Genomic DNA, 17,351 nt, shown 5'->3' with positions numbered 1-17,351 from the left:
CTCATCACAAGCAGCACTGAAAGATAGGTTGGTATCGACAATGATACATTCACTTACTGCACTGCATGCTAAATATGTATTAACAGTGATTCAGTCTCTCAGGTAAGGGAAAAGTAAACAGATCAAAGAGAGTTACAGACAACATAACAGCCTCATGAAAAGTGATTAAACTGATTAAATTATGCAACAGATTGCATTGTTTTATATGCAGACATTGTATGGAAATGCTGTCAGTTCGGAGCAGTGAGCAATTGACACCATGCTGCTTTCTCTCTGAAGGCTAGGAAGCAATTACTAATCATGGGTGTGCATGCAAGGGCATTTCAAATGTAGGTGTGTTGATAAGCAGTCTGTGCAGAGAGCAAATAAGGAATGGCCAAAAAGTAAACCTCATTAATGCTACTATAGCCTATGGAGAAACATACCTAAGTTCCTAAGTAGGTGTACAGGGAGGTGAATGTCGTCAGTGTATCCAGATAATAGAGACAACACCACTGATGATATCTCATGGCACTGCCTGTTCCACTTAGCCTAGCGTGCAATTACCTGGTGAGACCTCACACCCATCTTGGGACATTTACTGTAACGTGTAACAGAATATCACACAGTAGCTTCATTTTTATTCAGTTTCTGTCTGTATTTGTTAGCAGGAATATTCAGAAAGCAGAAACTAGTGGAGCAACTTGTTTTTAGTTTTACAAAGTTGGGATTTTTTTTCCCCCCATTCGTTTCTTGGGAAATAAAATTTGGATCCTGATGCCAAAATAAACACAAATAGCAAGATTTAAAAAAAATAAAAATAAAAACAAATTTTAGTTTAATTTATTTGCCAAGGGACAATGTACATTAATAAAACATTGTAAAAAAACAAAAACAAATGTAAATGCACCCGAGTTAGCTAAAAAAAAAAAAGCTAGTTTTCAATTTGGTGTACATCCACATGATGATCAGGGTATGGTGGGAAAAAATGCTGAACCCAAATTACACTCATAGCTACTACTGATTATGCACATGCAGGCAGCAGCATTTAGGAAGGTTTACATCTGGATTTTTCTTGACATTAATGAATGCAAATTCCTTGATAACAAAAGGTGGGTGCCACATCACGAAGAGACAATCCATGGCACTGTAGAGCTGAATGAATTGTATAATGCTCACATGAACAGGCAATAACACCATACAGCTGCTTAAAGGTGCAGGGTTAAAGATAACACAGAAATAAAGATATACTCAAGAACAAAAGACATGTGTAGGATTGTTTAGCCTTAGAGGAGGTGTGTGCTCCCCTTAGTGCCATTCTAGTTTCCATATGATTTCTAATTGTTGTCTACACTATTACAAATGGAAAATCTCTCAGGATCAGCTCAGCTTTACTCATGAAGTCCCGAAAATATCCTCTGCAAATTCCTCCAATCCTGTAGCCCCTGACAATGCAGTTTATGTGACTCTAAATACAGTTAAGAGGCCATAAGATTGGTGGATCAGTGGCTGGCTCCACACACACTCATGGGAACACAGGGTATCAGCAAAGCTGTGCCTCGGAGGGGATTGAACCCACCATCTGCACTCCAGAGTTTCAGATCATGACAGATCGTGAACTGTTAACAATTGTATCAAAGCATGGGGTGCAATCAGCTGTGCTACAGCAGGAGCTCATAAGAAATCCACTCCACAATAAAGCAGGGTTTCCTTGCTTAAGGAGTGTTTTCCTCATTTCTAATGTCTTTCTTTTCTTCTTTTAGATCTTCTCTGTTCTCCTTCTCTTTACTTTCTCTCTGGCCTGTTGGTTATTCCTGTCAGTGGCTGCCTGAGCCTCACCGGAGCTTGTATCAACTCCTTCCCTTCCCCGGTGTGACATTCATAGCATTACAATTGAGCCATCAATCTGTCAAGTCTTACCCCTGCTAAGCCACAAGCAGCAGGAAGCACAGGAGAGGGACGAGTTTACCTCCACTTCTGTTTTGCTTCTCTCTAGTCGGGGCCTAACAACAACGATAAGTCTCAGACATGATGTGAAATAGATAAGCTTTTAGTCGCCAGCTGAGGCAAGCCATTCAGTCGTCATTTTTCACCCTCATTTCCTCTTCCACCGCTGGGTATTTTTTGCTGATGACTGACTTGCTGATAGCTGTTGGCTTCTCATTCTGTTGGTTTCTCATTATTTCCCCACCACCACCACCACCACCCCCACTGCTACCTCTCATACATATACAGTACACAGTAGTCCTCCTCTGCTATTTCTCAAATCCTCTCTGTTCTTTCTGTTTGTATTTGTTCACCCTCTCTCTCTCTCTTTCTCCCTGGGTAATGTCAGACTGAGCTCCTGTAAGGAGGAGATAAAGCCCCCCAGCAGGGCCGGACCACAGCTGTCGCCGTCTGACTTCCTGGACAAGCTCATGGGGAGAACGTCAGGCTATGATGCTCGCATCAGGCCCAACTTCAAAGGTACAGTACATGCCAAGGCCGACCATCGCAGTAGCCCTCAAGAAAATCCTGTGGAAAATATGAGTCCAAAAAAAAAAAGACCAGTGGATCTGTGATGTGAAAGCAGAGCATCTGACCATTCTCATGTGTATGTGCTGAATGTTATTCTGAAGCTATAGTATAAATCTCAGGTTTCCAGCCTTCCAGTATAGCTACATATATTGCATCAGCTTGTCCTCATTTTCACCCTGCTTGGTTTCAAAGAGTTCAGCATTTAATTAAGCCTTTGAGGTGACAGCCAGCCATTTTGTTGTTTTGCTATTGACTTAATTTAAGAACAGAATATTTCACCATGAAGTACAAGAACACGGTCTCCTAGAAGTCACATTTATATACTGTTAAATTGTATTGACAATGTTGTTTTGATGGGAAAATAATTGCCGTCAGGATTATGTTCACTGGTACACTTTTTTTTTTTTTTACAGGATGTGCTACATTTTCGTATACGCGCAAGTCATACAGAGGTGGTTTAGGTCGATGGTGTTCATACAAAGTACATTCTTCTAACACAAGAATCCTCTTCACAAGTCCTGTATCTGGCTCATTTTAGGCCTCGTTAAAGGGAAATATCACTTTTTGAAGGCTCTTTAACATATATTTGGGTGTTTGTCTTGCCTTCCAGCTCCCAAAATGTGAGAATTGACAAAAAATCTGTAATGTGCAGGAGATCCACGTGGTTTAATGAGCTCAGTTGTCTTCCAGTGATGTAACTAGGAATCAAATTTGCATAACCCCACCCCTACCTGGGACCGGTAGAAGGGGTGTGGGCGGGGCAACCAGTGGTTCATTTGCATTTAAAGGGACAGGCACTGAAACCAGACGTTCTGAACAGGGCTGTTTTGAGAGGATGAAAAGAGCTGTGATGTTTGATCCTTGGGGTATTTTGACCAAAGCATGTCACAGATCTGTCTTTAAGACACCTGGGAACTATTTTAATTTGTGGAAAGAGGGCATACTATGTCTCCTTTAAAGCCTGACACTTAACATAACATAGAATAACACCAAAACAGTTGATCTTAATGGATCGTTTAACTTTTACTATCACTCTTCGTCTTACTTTTGATTGGGGGGATAATCATGGTTATTGTGGTTCTCAACAATCTATGGCCTTTGGAGTATATAAATACAAAATATACCATTTTAGGTTGTATTTGTCTACTTTTTTTTTTTTTGCAAACTGGCATCCAAAAATGTATTGCCAAATCGGCTACTGTCAGCTCCTGTTTGCAGTGGACTTATGGATGGAAACTGGGATTATATTTTAGAGTGGATTCAGAGATAACATTCTCGCAAAGCGTGAGTCATACTGATAGTCTATCTAGTTGTTTCCAAAAACTTTTGCCAAAAAGTTTCATTATATTGATAAACACACTGGGTGATGTTTAATGTATTTGCCATTGCAAAATAGTGTAGTAACACAACATAATTTGGGGAGATGGGCGCACAGAGAGGATTTTCTCAGACCCCATGCCAAATGTGGGCAGACACCTTCCATGATCTTAGTTTTAACAATCCCAACATTAGTTCTTTTCCGCCTAGAATTTCTCTTAAATCTTTTTTTGAGTTTAGTTTCAGTAAATTAGATTTTTTGGTAACACTTTATTTTAAGGGGTCCTTGTTCCTGTGTAGTTACCTAATTAATTACAGTGTAATTACCTATGTAACTACATGTAATAGCATGTACTTACATTGTAATTACATAGTGTATTTTGGTGTACTTACAGGTCCTTGTTACACTTGTAATAAGAAATGCTTGTTACAATACCTGGTCAAAGTGGCCTCTCTCTTTGGGGAAGGGGTACATCTGCAAGAAAAATGGGTGAAACCACAACCCATGTTGCCTGGGCAACCTTTTCCATCAATCTTCCTCCTGCCTCTTGAGTCTTGGGAACATTTATGCTGTTTCACAACTTAGTCTATGTAACAGTTGTGTTAATACACCGTTGTTACTCTTTGATACAGTGTAATAAGAACATTAAAGTGTACCTGCTGGGATACCTCAGTTCTTAACCATTAACTGCAATAACCAGTGTCTTCGATAGTGTACCACGTGTGCTGTTACACAACTTAGTATATGTAACAGTTGTGTTAGTACACCGTTGTTACTCTTTGATACAGTGGAATGAGCACATTAAAATAAAGTGTACCTGGGTCGGGATACCTCAACTCGTACAAATTAACTGCAATAACCAGTGTCTTTGTACTGTCTTTGAGGGTTAAAAAAGTGTGTGCTTTTGTTCAAAGAAACCACGTCCGAGTGAGTGGTCTTCTCTTTGGTTCAGAGAAACCGCGTCGAAGTGAGCGCTCGGCTCGTCAAGTCCAGCTATGTTGTGTTTTTTCTGTTGCATGCTCACTTCTCATGCTCGGGTGTAAAAGTGAGCACAGACGGCTAAACAGACTGCTAAATAATATTGTTGGATGCTTTTGCCTTGGGGAATGTCTATCTGTGAGTAGAATATGTCAATAGTGTTACATGATTGTGTATTTTTGTAATTAAGACATGATTAGTTATGTTTTCGGTAAATATACCTTGCTAGCTTTCAGTCTATGCTTACTCTTTTCATTTTGTTAATCTGGATGCTAATTGAAGTGTACCTATTCATGCAATGCTACTGTAAGTACTGTAAGTAAATTGTGTTTCTGTGATCATTTCAGTTTTACGGAGGAGAAATAGAGGACTTCATTAAAGGACAGGAAAAGATCAAGCCTTGTGGTTTTTTGGGGATAATAAAAATAAAGGACGATAAAGGAACACTGAAATGCATTTTTTTGAGTGTGTGGTTTTATGCATACAGATTGCTGATGATGTTTTCAGTTCCATATGAATTGAGTTATCCAGCATTGTCTCATTTTCTGAAAAAATGCTATTATTGGTTTATGTAAAAATACTTGAGTACCAAGTTTCTGCATGATGTTACATGTAAGTATGTAGCAGGTACACTTTATTTTAATGTGCTTATTCCACTGTATCAAAGAGTAACAACGGTGTACTAACACAACTGTTACATATACTAAGTTGTGTAACAGCACACGTGGTACACTATCGAAGACACTGGTTATTGCAGTTAATGGTTAAGAACTGAGGTATCCCAGCAGGTACACTTTAATGTTCTTATTACACTGTATCAAAGAGTAACAACGGTGTAGTAACACAACTGTTACATATACTAAATCGTGTAACAGCACACGTGGTACACTTTATTTTAATGTGCTTATTACACTGTATCAAAGAGTAACAACGGTGTACTAACACAACTGTTACATATACTAAGTTGTGTAACAGCACACGTGGTACACTATCAAAGACACTGATTATTGCAGTTAAGGACTGAGGTATCTCAGGTACACTTTAATGTTCTTATTACACTGTATCAAAGAGTAACAACGGTGTACTAACAGAACTGTTACATATACTAAGTTGTGTAACAGCACAACAGGTACACTTTATTTTAATGTGCTTATTACACTGTATCAAAGAGTAACAACGATGTACTAACACAACTGTTACATATATTAAGTTGTGTAACAGCACACGTGGTACACTATCAAAAACACTGATTATTGCAGTTAATGTTTATGGACTGAGGTATCCCAGGTACACTTTAATGTTCTTATTACACTGTATCAAAGAGTAACAACGGTGTACTAACACAACTGTTACATATATTAAGTTGTGTAACAGCACACGTGGTACACTATCAAAGACACTGGTTATTGCAGTTAATGTGTAAGGACTGAGGTATCCCAGCAGGTACACTTCAATGTGCTCATTCCACTGTATCAAAGAGTAACAAGTGTGTATTAACACAACTGTTACATAGACTAAGTTGTGTAACAGCACACATGTTCCAAGACTCAAGAGACAGGAGGAAGATTGATGGAAAAGTTTTCCCAGGCAACATGGGTTGTGGTTTCACCCATTTTTCTTGCAGATGTACCCCTTCCCCAAAGAGAGAGGCCACTTTGACCAGGTATTGTAACAAGCATTTCTTATTACAAGTGTAACAAGGACCTGTAAGTACACCAAAATACACTATGTATTTACAATGTAAGTACATGCTATTACATGTAGTTACATAGGTAATTACACTGTAATTAATTAGGTAACTACACAGGAACAAAGACCCCTTAAAATAAAGTGTTACCGATTTTTTTTTTTTACCAGTAATTACACTTGAAGTGACAGGCCCTAAAAGAAAAAAAAACAAAAACATGTACTTTCTCCAAATGTCTTCAGTTAGCAGCAGTAGCACTGGAGCTGGTATGACTCGCACTGAAGCAACAACTTTTTGAAAATTAATGGAGTAAATGCTGCAAAAGGCCTAAGGAGAAGTACATAATAACTGGTATCTGTAAATGCACAGTATATAACTTCTGCCGCTTGAGGTCTCTCAATCAAAAACAATAATCAAAGATGGTGTCATGAAATGAGATAATGGCAGTAGTGGTGCTATGGTCATTTTTAGACATGTAAATGTGTGATAATGTGTTATGTCTTTAATGTGAGGAGTGAACAGTGTGAGCTTATAAATCCCATCTGAGGTGAAAGATGTGAAATTCAGTTTGTTTCTTGTTCCCTCAGGTCCACCTGTGAATGTCACCTGTAATATTTTCATCAACAGCTTTGGGTCCATCACAGAAACTACAATGGTAAGAAAATCTGTGTAATTTCAAATGGTGCATATCAACGACTGCTAATGTGTTCCCAGCGTTATCATCTTTAAAACCCTGACTGCAATTAATTTGTCTCTAGACATGATTATGGATAATGATTGGTGCAATTCCAGTTACATCTCACCCATTTGAAAAAAAAAAAAAAACTTGAGCACCCCATCCTCTTTCTTTCCTCCAAACTTCTTCACTAATCCACTCAGTGCTGAAGCCATCCCCTCATTTCTGTGTTTCCTGGAGCATAACAGTGCAACCTTCAGAGACCAGTGGGTCACTGACACACTGATAATGAACTGTCCACTCTGCAATTAAAATGAAAAATTGAGAAAATGAATGAAAAGGGGGCAGAGAGAGAGGACGAGGGGTTCATGGGGAAATGGCTGCCCTCAAGTCTGCACTTACAGTGTAATAACTGTTGGATCAGCATAATGCAGCGGTGAATTGTTTAAGGGTGACCAAGGCAGGCCCAGAAGGCCAGACCTCTGGTCAGGTTAGCACAGAGTACGACAACACTAATGATGTCAGTGTATGCACTGGTGAAGCCTGCTTTTTATTCTGATAAATGAAGTGACCAAGCAGGGAAAGCAACAATCTACAATGCCCAAAGATGAATTCTGAATTAATTGCATGGATTAGAATTCTAATTTAATTACTCATGTATGCTGGCTGCAGGCAGGAGTGATTGCGTTCGGCATTTGACATTGGCCTGTCTTGTGTTGCCAACCCTCTGTGCACCAGCAGCACATGGCTGCTACGGTTGAACAGACAGTAAAACCATATTTGTCAGTCACTGTAGATCATTTTTCTGGTAATGAACGGTTCAATGCTCATACATATATCTTGAAATTAGTTTTGTAGTTTTGAAATTTAAATTGGCACCCGGTCTCAATATGGTCACTTGCAAAAGTTTCATCTTTCGTGTAGTACAACAACTTGTTCAGTTCAGTTAGAGGGGACTCCAATAGTGACCAGTATCCGTCCATTTCCAGAAACACTTCAAATCACTACTGCAGAATGAGCCACTTCAAAAGTCCCATTTGCACCACAAAACACTGCTTTATTATTTTCCATTAACTCGCCTGAGTTTTTCCACAGGACTACAGGCTCAATGTATTTCTACGGCAAAACTGGAATGACCCTCGTCTGGCATACAGCGAATACCCAGATGACTCCCTTGATCTGGACCCATCCATGCTGGACTCTATCTGGAAACCTGACTTATTCTTTGCAAATGAAAAAGGAGCCAATTTCCACGAGGTCACCACTGATAACAAGCTGCTACGGATTTTCCAAAACGGCAACGTTTTGTATAGCATCAGGTAAGTAAGAGATAATTCTCCCGAATTTTTACAGATTGCAGCGATTTGGCCAGTCGGAGAATGACATCACGGGTTTAATCAAGGGCTCAGTTTTGAAGCAGAAATGTTGCTGCAGAATAATTGCTCTCCCACACTCACATTATTTGTGTCATAAAGGCAGCTTACCACTACATACATAAAATGAAAGTGCAACAAAATTGTTGGATGAAAGTGCAATACAGTGTTGATTTTAAATTAATGTCCCCCCTGATTGAGACACTTTGGGGTGCTTTTCTGTAAAATAGCATGTTGGTTAAGATAAAGTTGAAGTGGAATCATTTTTCAACATTTCAAAAGGCATTACATGTTTAACTATAGTGTGATTTAGCTTTTTTTTTGTGATTGCTTGCAAAGTGGGAACAGCTTTTAGTAGTGGGAGAGTTGTGCAACAAATTCCTCCAGTGTACTTATATTAAAAGTAATGTAAATACAGATAATCAAAAGTTCATTCCACTGATTTACTGTCTCTGTTACATCTTTCTATGCTCTAAATATATGACACAGTTGAAAGTCAATCACTAGGGTGTTTACAATTTGTTCTTCATGTGGCGAAAAGGATATTGTGTCATCATAACACAGTAGCAAATGGGTGCCTGAGTGTATACTGCTGGCGGCTCTTGTCTCGCCTCTGGGCGATGCATTACAGCAGGTAATTACACAGCTTTCCTCCAGACAGACTCACAAATAGCTCGCTCTCTCACTCTCCTCCAAGGATTCATGAAGGCTTAACGCATCCACACCACAACAAATAAACATAAGGATGCCATTGCCTACAACAATTGCTTTGCCATTACTGTGGTTACTGAGTAATCAAATGGTAGAAACTCTATACACTTTCTCCAATTTACTGTTTTAAGGTTACCTTTTTCCCCCTATTTGGTCAATTTAATTGCACTGAATACCATATACAGTACAGACTCATGTTTCATAATTTGCAAAGAAAGCATTTTGGCGCTGATATATTACACCGCTAATCTATAATTTCTCCTTCTCTTGAGCCCCTTGTGCCTTTTGACGCCCGCTAAGGCTCCTTTTCTCTCTTCTATTCTGTCTGTCTTAGGCTGACTCTTATCCTGTCCTGCCCTATGGACTTGAAGAATTTCCCTATGGATATTCAGACCTGTACCATGCAGCTTGAAAGCTGTGAGTCTTCTCTTGCTTCCTTTTTCCTTAATTTTCCTGTTTAAAATCTCTCCTTATTTTCACATTTTCTACCTTTTGCTTGGCCTGTGTCCAGCCTTGCTGTGTTCCAACTAAGAGACACTGTATTGTCCCAAGTATTTGTCTCATTACCAGGGTTTTCTGCAAAGTTTGTATGGAAAATAATTCTCTTGTGTTTGCAGATAGCATCCCATGTTTTTGCAGTTATTTATCAACAGCATGTGAAGCTTATCTCGGTGCGTGCAGTAACCCAGCCTGATCAATGTCTAAGGCTAAGGCATCATACCACATCACTTTATGCAGTTACGTTAGGAAAAGTAGATATTCATGAGAAGCACAACTACAGCTTTTTCTCCCTGTGTGTGGAAGCCCCACAACAACAATAACTCTCCTGCTCTGCTGGATTTTAGGACATTTTCTTGAAACCCTCAGCTTAACCTGTTATCTGAGGTAGCTTAGTGTTAAGACACATTGGTTAGTCCACATCCCAAAGGACAGAAACTGTAAACTGCAGACAAGGCATATATGTTTAGCTAGCGAAATTGATGGTTGTAGACTATAGACTAGATGTCTGCTGTTATCAGCCACCGTTGGAAACCAGTGACAAGTTGTTTCAATAACCACTAAGTATTTCAAGTGGTTGCTCTACCACTGTAAGCACTGTAAGCTGCAAATGTGCTGTGTGTGTGAGTGGGAAGCTTGACAAGTGTAGCATCAGTGCAGTGGAGCTTAGCAAATAATCACTTGTTTTCCATTTCTACTTCTACTTTCTGTACATTTATTAAAAGCAGAGAGCTCGAGAAATGCACAAAATGAATTTGAAACCTTTTAAAATGCTATTACAGCGATAAAAACGTTGGGTAGGAATAATATTGTCCCCTTTAAGCCCTCCATCGCCGTTGGCAGAGATAGTATCTGCCCTCATGAAACCAATTTCCAGGATATAAATAATGAAACTTTAATTTTGTGTCCCTTTTATTATATGTGACCCACCCCCTGTGCCTAGAGGTGACCTAATTTCCCATCATCGGGACAAAAGAATTTAAGCCAAGCAAAGGGGGAACAGAGAGAGCACTCATACAATGAAGTCACTGCTCCTTTACAGAGGCATTGCTCACAAAGAAATAAGTCAGGCTGAATGGTGGTATCACTACCTGCATTCTTATCTGATTCAATAAGAACAATAGGTATTGGTTTGTATGGAGCCAGAACTCCCTCTATGTACAGCAGGCAGCGTGATTTATTTCTGCAAATTAACACAGGACAAGCGATAAAAAAAAAAAAAATCCAATGAGTAGTGAAGATATACGCAAGCCAGTAAAAAAACAAAAAACAACGGTACCGATATTTTACCCTTTAGCTGCAGAGGAGAGGAGAATTTCAGGCAAACAGATGTGTGCTTAAGGCAGAAGTGTGTGTATGTGAACATGTGTGTGTGCACGTTTGTGTTTATAAGTGTATCGTATCACACAGCCATTAGAGGAGATGTAATCATTTCTGATTAAAGGCCTGGTGGGTGAGGATACTTGGCCTTGTGTTGACAAGTGCTGGTACACCACCCAAGGGTGTGATCACCTTGGCTAGAGCTCGATGTTAAGAGGACGTTATAGGTTTTTACTGCCACTGCTGGAGCTGTGGCAACACCGTCTGTTCAACATGAGAAAGAAAGAGAGAGAGGAAGAGGCTGATGAAAAAGTAGAGTTATCTTTGGGGTTCGAGAGAGCCAAGGCCAATCTTCTTTTCTGGCCTTTCGTGCCACGGGCTTATATAGACGTATAAATAGATTCTGCCTTATTCTGACACATCAAAGCCCCATATACGCAGCTTATACCATTTCACTTTGCCTTTAGCAATTAGTGTCCAGTAACCTCAAATCCACTTCGTAACTTGCACTATAAGTGCAAAGCAAGACTAAGACAGCAAATCAGAAGTATAACCACACTCATATTAAGATAGTGGCTATCATTAGGTGAACTGCCTCTTACATGAAAAGGGAGATGACATGTGACTAACGCTCATTACTCTACTTTGCCGAGATATCCCAGACGTTCTGTCTCATGAATTTTGTTTTCATTGCACCTCGAGCGCTATTGTCAGTCGCTCTTTAATGTCTCTTAGCCATTATGGGTGGACAAAAAGGAGACCATTTCATTATCTTTTAAAAGCATTGGTATTCCCCTTGCTTGTTAGAGCAGGATGTGTGAATGACAGTGTCTTCTCCTCATGAACAAGATAAGCGTGTTTGAGTGGTGTTGTTTTTCCAGGCGTGTGGTACAGGATAGGGTATAACATCTTGAATAATTGATGTCTTTGTAAGTCAGTCCCTAAAGGGTCCCAGAAGACATCAGTATTATTCAGATGTGTGAGGAATTCTGCGTCGTTATTGTTGCATGTTACATGCATTTTTAATACACCTATAATCAGGCAGCTGCGAGGAGGTTCAGCCCTTGAAAAAGGATCATGCAAATCAACAGCGAATCTGTGTGTGTGTTTGTGTTTCAAGCGGGTAGGCAAAATAATTATTGATGTATCCTGAGCGGAGATTTCGTAATGCTTCAGTAGTTTTAGATTTCACTTGCAAAGATACATACATCTGCACTTTTATTGGCTGCAGCCACATGCTGTGCATTAACAGGATTACACACACTAATAAGCTCAGTGCGAGTGAACACACGCAGTATCTCCACTGTCCTAAGCAGATATGCTCCTCATGTCCCCCCCTTATTCTGTAACCTTCAAGCCACCATGACAGCTCCAATGTAACTATGGTGTGTGACCTTTACTGTGACAAACATGATGGCAGAGGGTAGCTGGTAGCTGGACAGATGGGCACAGGGCCATTACATCACCACAATCTTCCAAGTTTCCTTCCCTCGCTCTCCAAGTCTCATTAGCCAAGGTTTCTGATGTTTCGGAGGCACAGATTTTACTCCACAGTAACAAGATCCCAGTGAAAAATGAGGTTAAGGAGGAGGAATGGGGGGAAGAGGAGGGAGAATCACAGCAATAGTGATAATAAGGATATGAATTTTTAACAGCTTGTGCTGCACATTACTTGACTTTCAGCAATGTATCAAAACCTAAACAGCTTTGTCTTTGTTATTCTTGTACTGAATACAAAGCAAGAGGAAATATGCCCGAGCTCACGACTGCTGCAAAGCCTCATTTCTCACCATCTCTCCCTTATTTAGACGTCTTCTCTCTCCTCTTTATCTGCTCTGTTCTCGTTTCACAGTTGGTTACACCATGAATGACTTGATCTTTGAGTGGCTGTCTGACAACCCTGTTCAGGTGGCTGATGATCTCACCCTCCCACAGTTTGTGCTAAAAGAGGAGAAGGATTTGGGCTACTGCACTAAGCACTATAACACAGGTACATTATGAATTCCATTTAAAAGTGTTGAGAAAGCAGTGACCTCGTGGTAAAAAAGGCAAATTCTAATTGAGTGTTTCGACTCACTTCTTCCTCAGAAAGGTCTATAAAATGAACAAAGTGTAGAGCAGACATTCAGCTGATTGAACTATGAATACAGTTCTTTTGATTCTTTGTAGGGATTGATTTATGACTTGTAAAGCTCAAAGGATAGTTGTTATGACTAAAACGTTGATTCTGCAAATTGACCAATTACATCTACTTATATTCTATTATTCCAACAGCATATTTGAGATAAACTACTACTCGAACTATGTCGTGTGCCTGCAGGTAAATTCACCTGCATTGAGGTGAAGTTCCATCTAGAGCGTCAGATGGGCTACTATTTGATCCAGATGTACATCCCTTCACTCCTCATCGTCATCCTCTCATGGGTATCTTTCTGGATAAACATGGATGCTGCACCTGCCAGAGTGGGTCTGGGTATCACCACTGTCCTGACGATGACCACGCAGAGCTCTGGGTCCAGGGCCTCGCTGCCCAAGGTGAGTCCTGAACCCTCTTTGATGCAGTAGGACACTTAACTATGTGAAGTGATCAGCAAGGATTCAGAGGTACGGGGGTTGAATTTCTAATCAGGGCTGCAAAACTTTTCATATTTTTCTACTTTTCAACTTGAGGGGATATTCGAAACAAGTCTTGCTGATGTCTAAAAAATCAGTGAAGCACAAAGGAGATTAAGTTCTCTCATACTGAGCTTAAAATGTGCTACAAGTAACACGTATATATGAAAGAAAACAGCATCACATAATGCGAGCAGCTCAATAAAAAAGGTCAGTGACTAACTAAAACAGTCTAATAAATGAAGCATATCCAGAGTTTGAAACTTGTATCGACTATTCTGACATTTTGTCTCTGACATATACCCTTAAAAAACCCGATGCATGATTTAGAAATACCATTTCCGTTAGTGGCTGATATTTCCTGACATGCCGACAAGGCGGACACAAATGCTTCATGAAACACGTGACAGATGCACAAAGGATTTCTGGTCACTGTCATCTGCAAAAACGAGGTATCCTACTCAAAGTGAACTGAACTTAATTCATCTGTATCAGTTCTCTTCTTTTGTCTCGCTTTCTTTTTTCACCCCTTTTCGTTTATTTATTTATTTAGTTTTGTTATCATTAGTACTACTTTTATTTTTACTACCAACATCTTCCCCGTATTTTTCTTTTTTTTCCCCCCCTTTCTTTTTTTTTAAATTTTGTTATTTCTATACCTTGCACAAGGTATGTGATTATTATTTTTTGACTGTGCTTCAATTATTTGTTAGATCAAGGTGAGGTCATGTTATAAGCCTTTCGGTTTTCAGACCTCACCTGCACATTTCTTTTTCGTATCTTTCTCACTAGTAAGAGAGATAAGTAAATGTTTAGTTTTATTTTTTTATGTGCAAATAAATAAAGTCTAAAAAAGTCTAAAAGTCTAAGTTGGGTGAAAGGGGCATTAGTGAGAGTTTTGCAGTGCTATCTATGACCTGTTGGGCCATGAAACGCTGACTTTGCATGAGACGAATTGCTGTAGGGAGGATACATCAGCTAGGTGAGCCGAGGACACAGGGCTCCACGTGAAAGACATGCAGGGCGCAGCTCCTGGGCAGAGGAGGGCAAACTGAACCCGTGGAGAGAACACAGTCTCCCATCACAACGCCAAACAGTTGTTTCCGATTGGCTGGCAGGTGTTCATTAAAATGTGTTTTACGATACCTTGATGAGATCCAGTGTTTCTAAATCACTGCACAAGGTATATCAGATTGTGGGTAACCATAGCAACAGTACTTCTGCCTCATGCTAGGTTACCAGTTGGCTCACTGGTGGTGCTTGCAGATTTTTGCCTGCATGTTGACCCTGAAAAGGATTGTTAACACCTTTAACACCGGGAGCGTTGCTGCCTTTTTGACGGTTGCCTGTTCACATTCACACAGTTCACACATTTACACCTGGAAGCTGCTCAGTACGAACATAGTCTGTCTGTATAATAGATACTGAACTGAACCACTGACAGCTGTAGAGTCGTGCTACTGCAATTTTCACATCCATAAAATGCAACACGCTGCAATATGGGATACTTAGCGGAAAGTAGTGGAGATGCCATGGACACTCTCCCCACCATGATTGTATCCCATTTGTCCTCAGGGGTGAACTAGAGATGAATGAAGAGATTTCTACCTAAAAACAGTTTCTGGTCTTAGTGTGAATCTGTTTTACACATGGGTCTTGTGTTTTATCATGTCGCCAACAGAATAAAGGCTTTTCAACTTGTGTAATTTTACAAAACATGCACAAGGAAGAATCAAATCATTTCAAAACTTGAACGATTTGACAAGAAAATTGTGTTTGAGTTTACATAACTCTTACCTTTTGATATTTGGTAACTGGACAACCTTGTTGGTCACGTCCAGTTTTCTAGTGTCCATTTCCTCTTTGCCTGAACACACATAAGTGCCGTCTCATGGGTTAATCATGAAAGGAAGGCACAGATAATACAAGTATTAAGATTGTTAGCCCAGTGAGTGGGTGTTAAGTGGTATTTTGACAGAATGAAAAAAGAAGACAAAGAGGTGTGACAGCTGGAGTATGAGACTAATGTGGTGGAAGTGTTGATTAAAACATGGTTGAGGTGTTCCCTGTGTCCACAGGAGGTAACAGTTTGTACCCAACCGATGTGTCATTTCCCGCTCTTTCTCCCTCCCCGTGTATCTGTAACAGTCGGCGAGCTGCTGCTCAATTGAGTGAAGTTTCCGCACTATGCCTGCTCAGTGTTCATTGCTGATGTGTTTTGACACATCCTTTCTCATGAGCGACACAGCCAGGGCTCTCCCCAAGTCTTACTCGTGACCTGTCTCATGGCTGTGTGTCAAGTGCCCACATCCCACTGACTCATTACAATTCTAGGCCACGCCACAAAAGTATGTCATTACGTGGCCGAGATGAGGAATGGGTGGATTGTGAACTCCTCACAGATTATCCATCAGCCTCACTGATTATTGATGACTGTGCGACCTTGCGTGTCCCCAGGTTTCCTATGTGAAGGCCATTGACATATGGATGGCGGTGTGTCTTCTGTTTGTGTTCGCTGCCCTGCTGGAGTACGCCGCAGTCAACTTTGTCTCAAGGCAACACAAGGAGTTCATCAGACTGAGGAAAAAGCAACGGCAGCAAAGAATAGTAAGTGCACGTGCACATACACACACACACACACACTAAAGCATGCTTCAACAAGGAAATGCATGCACATACACACTGTCACTAAGAAGAGAAACACACAGACACACAGTCCTTGTCGGTCCCTATAACGCCGCCTTATGCATCTCGTTATTGTGGGACGCTGTAGATTCAGGAACTGACAACATCAACACGCTACAGCTGGCTGTCACATTACATGAGGAAGATCTACTCACTTCACTTCAGCTTGTTTCCATGGTGAGCACTGACCTGTGAAGAGCCTTTGTGATCCTTCCCCTCTGTCACCGCGTTTGACACAGCAACAGCCTCCCAACAAACCCCCCTGGAGACGGGATACCCCGGCTCTACGGGAACCACCCTGGTTAACATGCGTATAGTGGACAGTGTGAGGCAGTGTGAGGCAGTGTGAGGCAGTCCAATTACTTTATCTCCTGGCAAATTAACTTAATTTTGATGGATTAACATATATAGCTAGTATATATTTGAATACAGTTTCTAACAAGGTGTCTTTCTCTCACTTATCACTAACTTCAGGAAGATAAAAAGCAATTGACTCATCACTGATTCCACAGACTTACCATTAACAAATCAAGATTTCATGGGTTATTGGACAATTTGACCATTAATGAACTACTTGATTTCTTATAAGTGACAATGCAATTACTTATAGAAATGACTCACTCAGCTTTCCAATAAGGCATCGGACGGTTGCAGTTGTGAAGTAAATGTTAATGAGACATTAATTAAGGGTCATGGGTTTCATTTTCTATAACTACATTAAAGCCTGTAGTTAAAAATGTTACTAGGCTGCTGTTGAGTGAAGGAGGTAAAAGATGGCAGCATCTTAGATGCTCATTTAAGAACACAAAGCTGGTAGAGGAGACAACACACCAACAGTTTGTTCTGATAAATGTTCGTTGATGATCTATAAATCATTTAATGCATGATTTATTAACATCAGTAATCCCACTGTGGGTTATTACATATCCCTGCTAAATTCTTGGATTTATCTTCAATGAAGATTATAAAGTAAAACAGTTTGTAGGTTGACAAATA

At 40.2% G+C, this 17,351-nt stretch overlaps 1 protein-coding gene across 2 annotated transcripts in view; it reads left to right on the top strand.

Annotated features, from left to right (window-relative positions):
- Window positions 1-17,351, top strand: part of glra4a (glycine receptor, alpha 4a) — a 50,342-nt gene that overhangs the window by 28,424 nt on the left and 4,567 nt on the right. For both annotated transcript variants that reach the window (XM_085789349.1, XM_085789350.1), the window contains exons 2-8: window positions 2,315-2,445; window positions 7,067-7,134; window positions 8,251-8,474; window positions 9,574-9,656; window positions 12,910-13,047; window positions 13,378-13,592; window positions 16,128-16,277. In XM_085789349.1, the coding sequence (XP_085645475.1) occupies window positions 2,315-2,445; window positions 7,067-7,134; window positions 8,251-8,474; window positions 9,574-9,656; window positions 12,910-13,047; window positions 13,378-13,592; window positions 16,128-16,277 (1,009 nt within the window). The remainder of the gene's footprint in view (window positions 1-2,314; window positions 2,446-7,066; window positions 7,135-8,250; window positions 8,475-9,573; window positions 9,657-12,909; window positions 13,048-13,377; window positions 13,593-16,127; window positions 16,278-17,351) is intronic.

The sequence above is a fragment of the Trachurus japonicus genome, chromosome 10, assembly GCF_045865225.1.
Source record: "Trachurus japonicus isolate A0001 chromosome 10, Traja_1.0".
Lineage (NCBI taxonomy): Eukaryota > Metazoa > Chordata > Actinopteri > Carangiformes > Carangidae > Trachurus > Trachurus japonicus.
The sequence above is the reverse complement of the archived record's forward strand: the minus strand, read 5'-3'. Positions and strand labels throughout refer to the sequence as shown.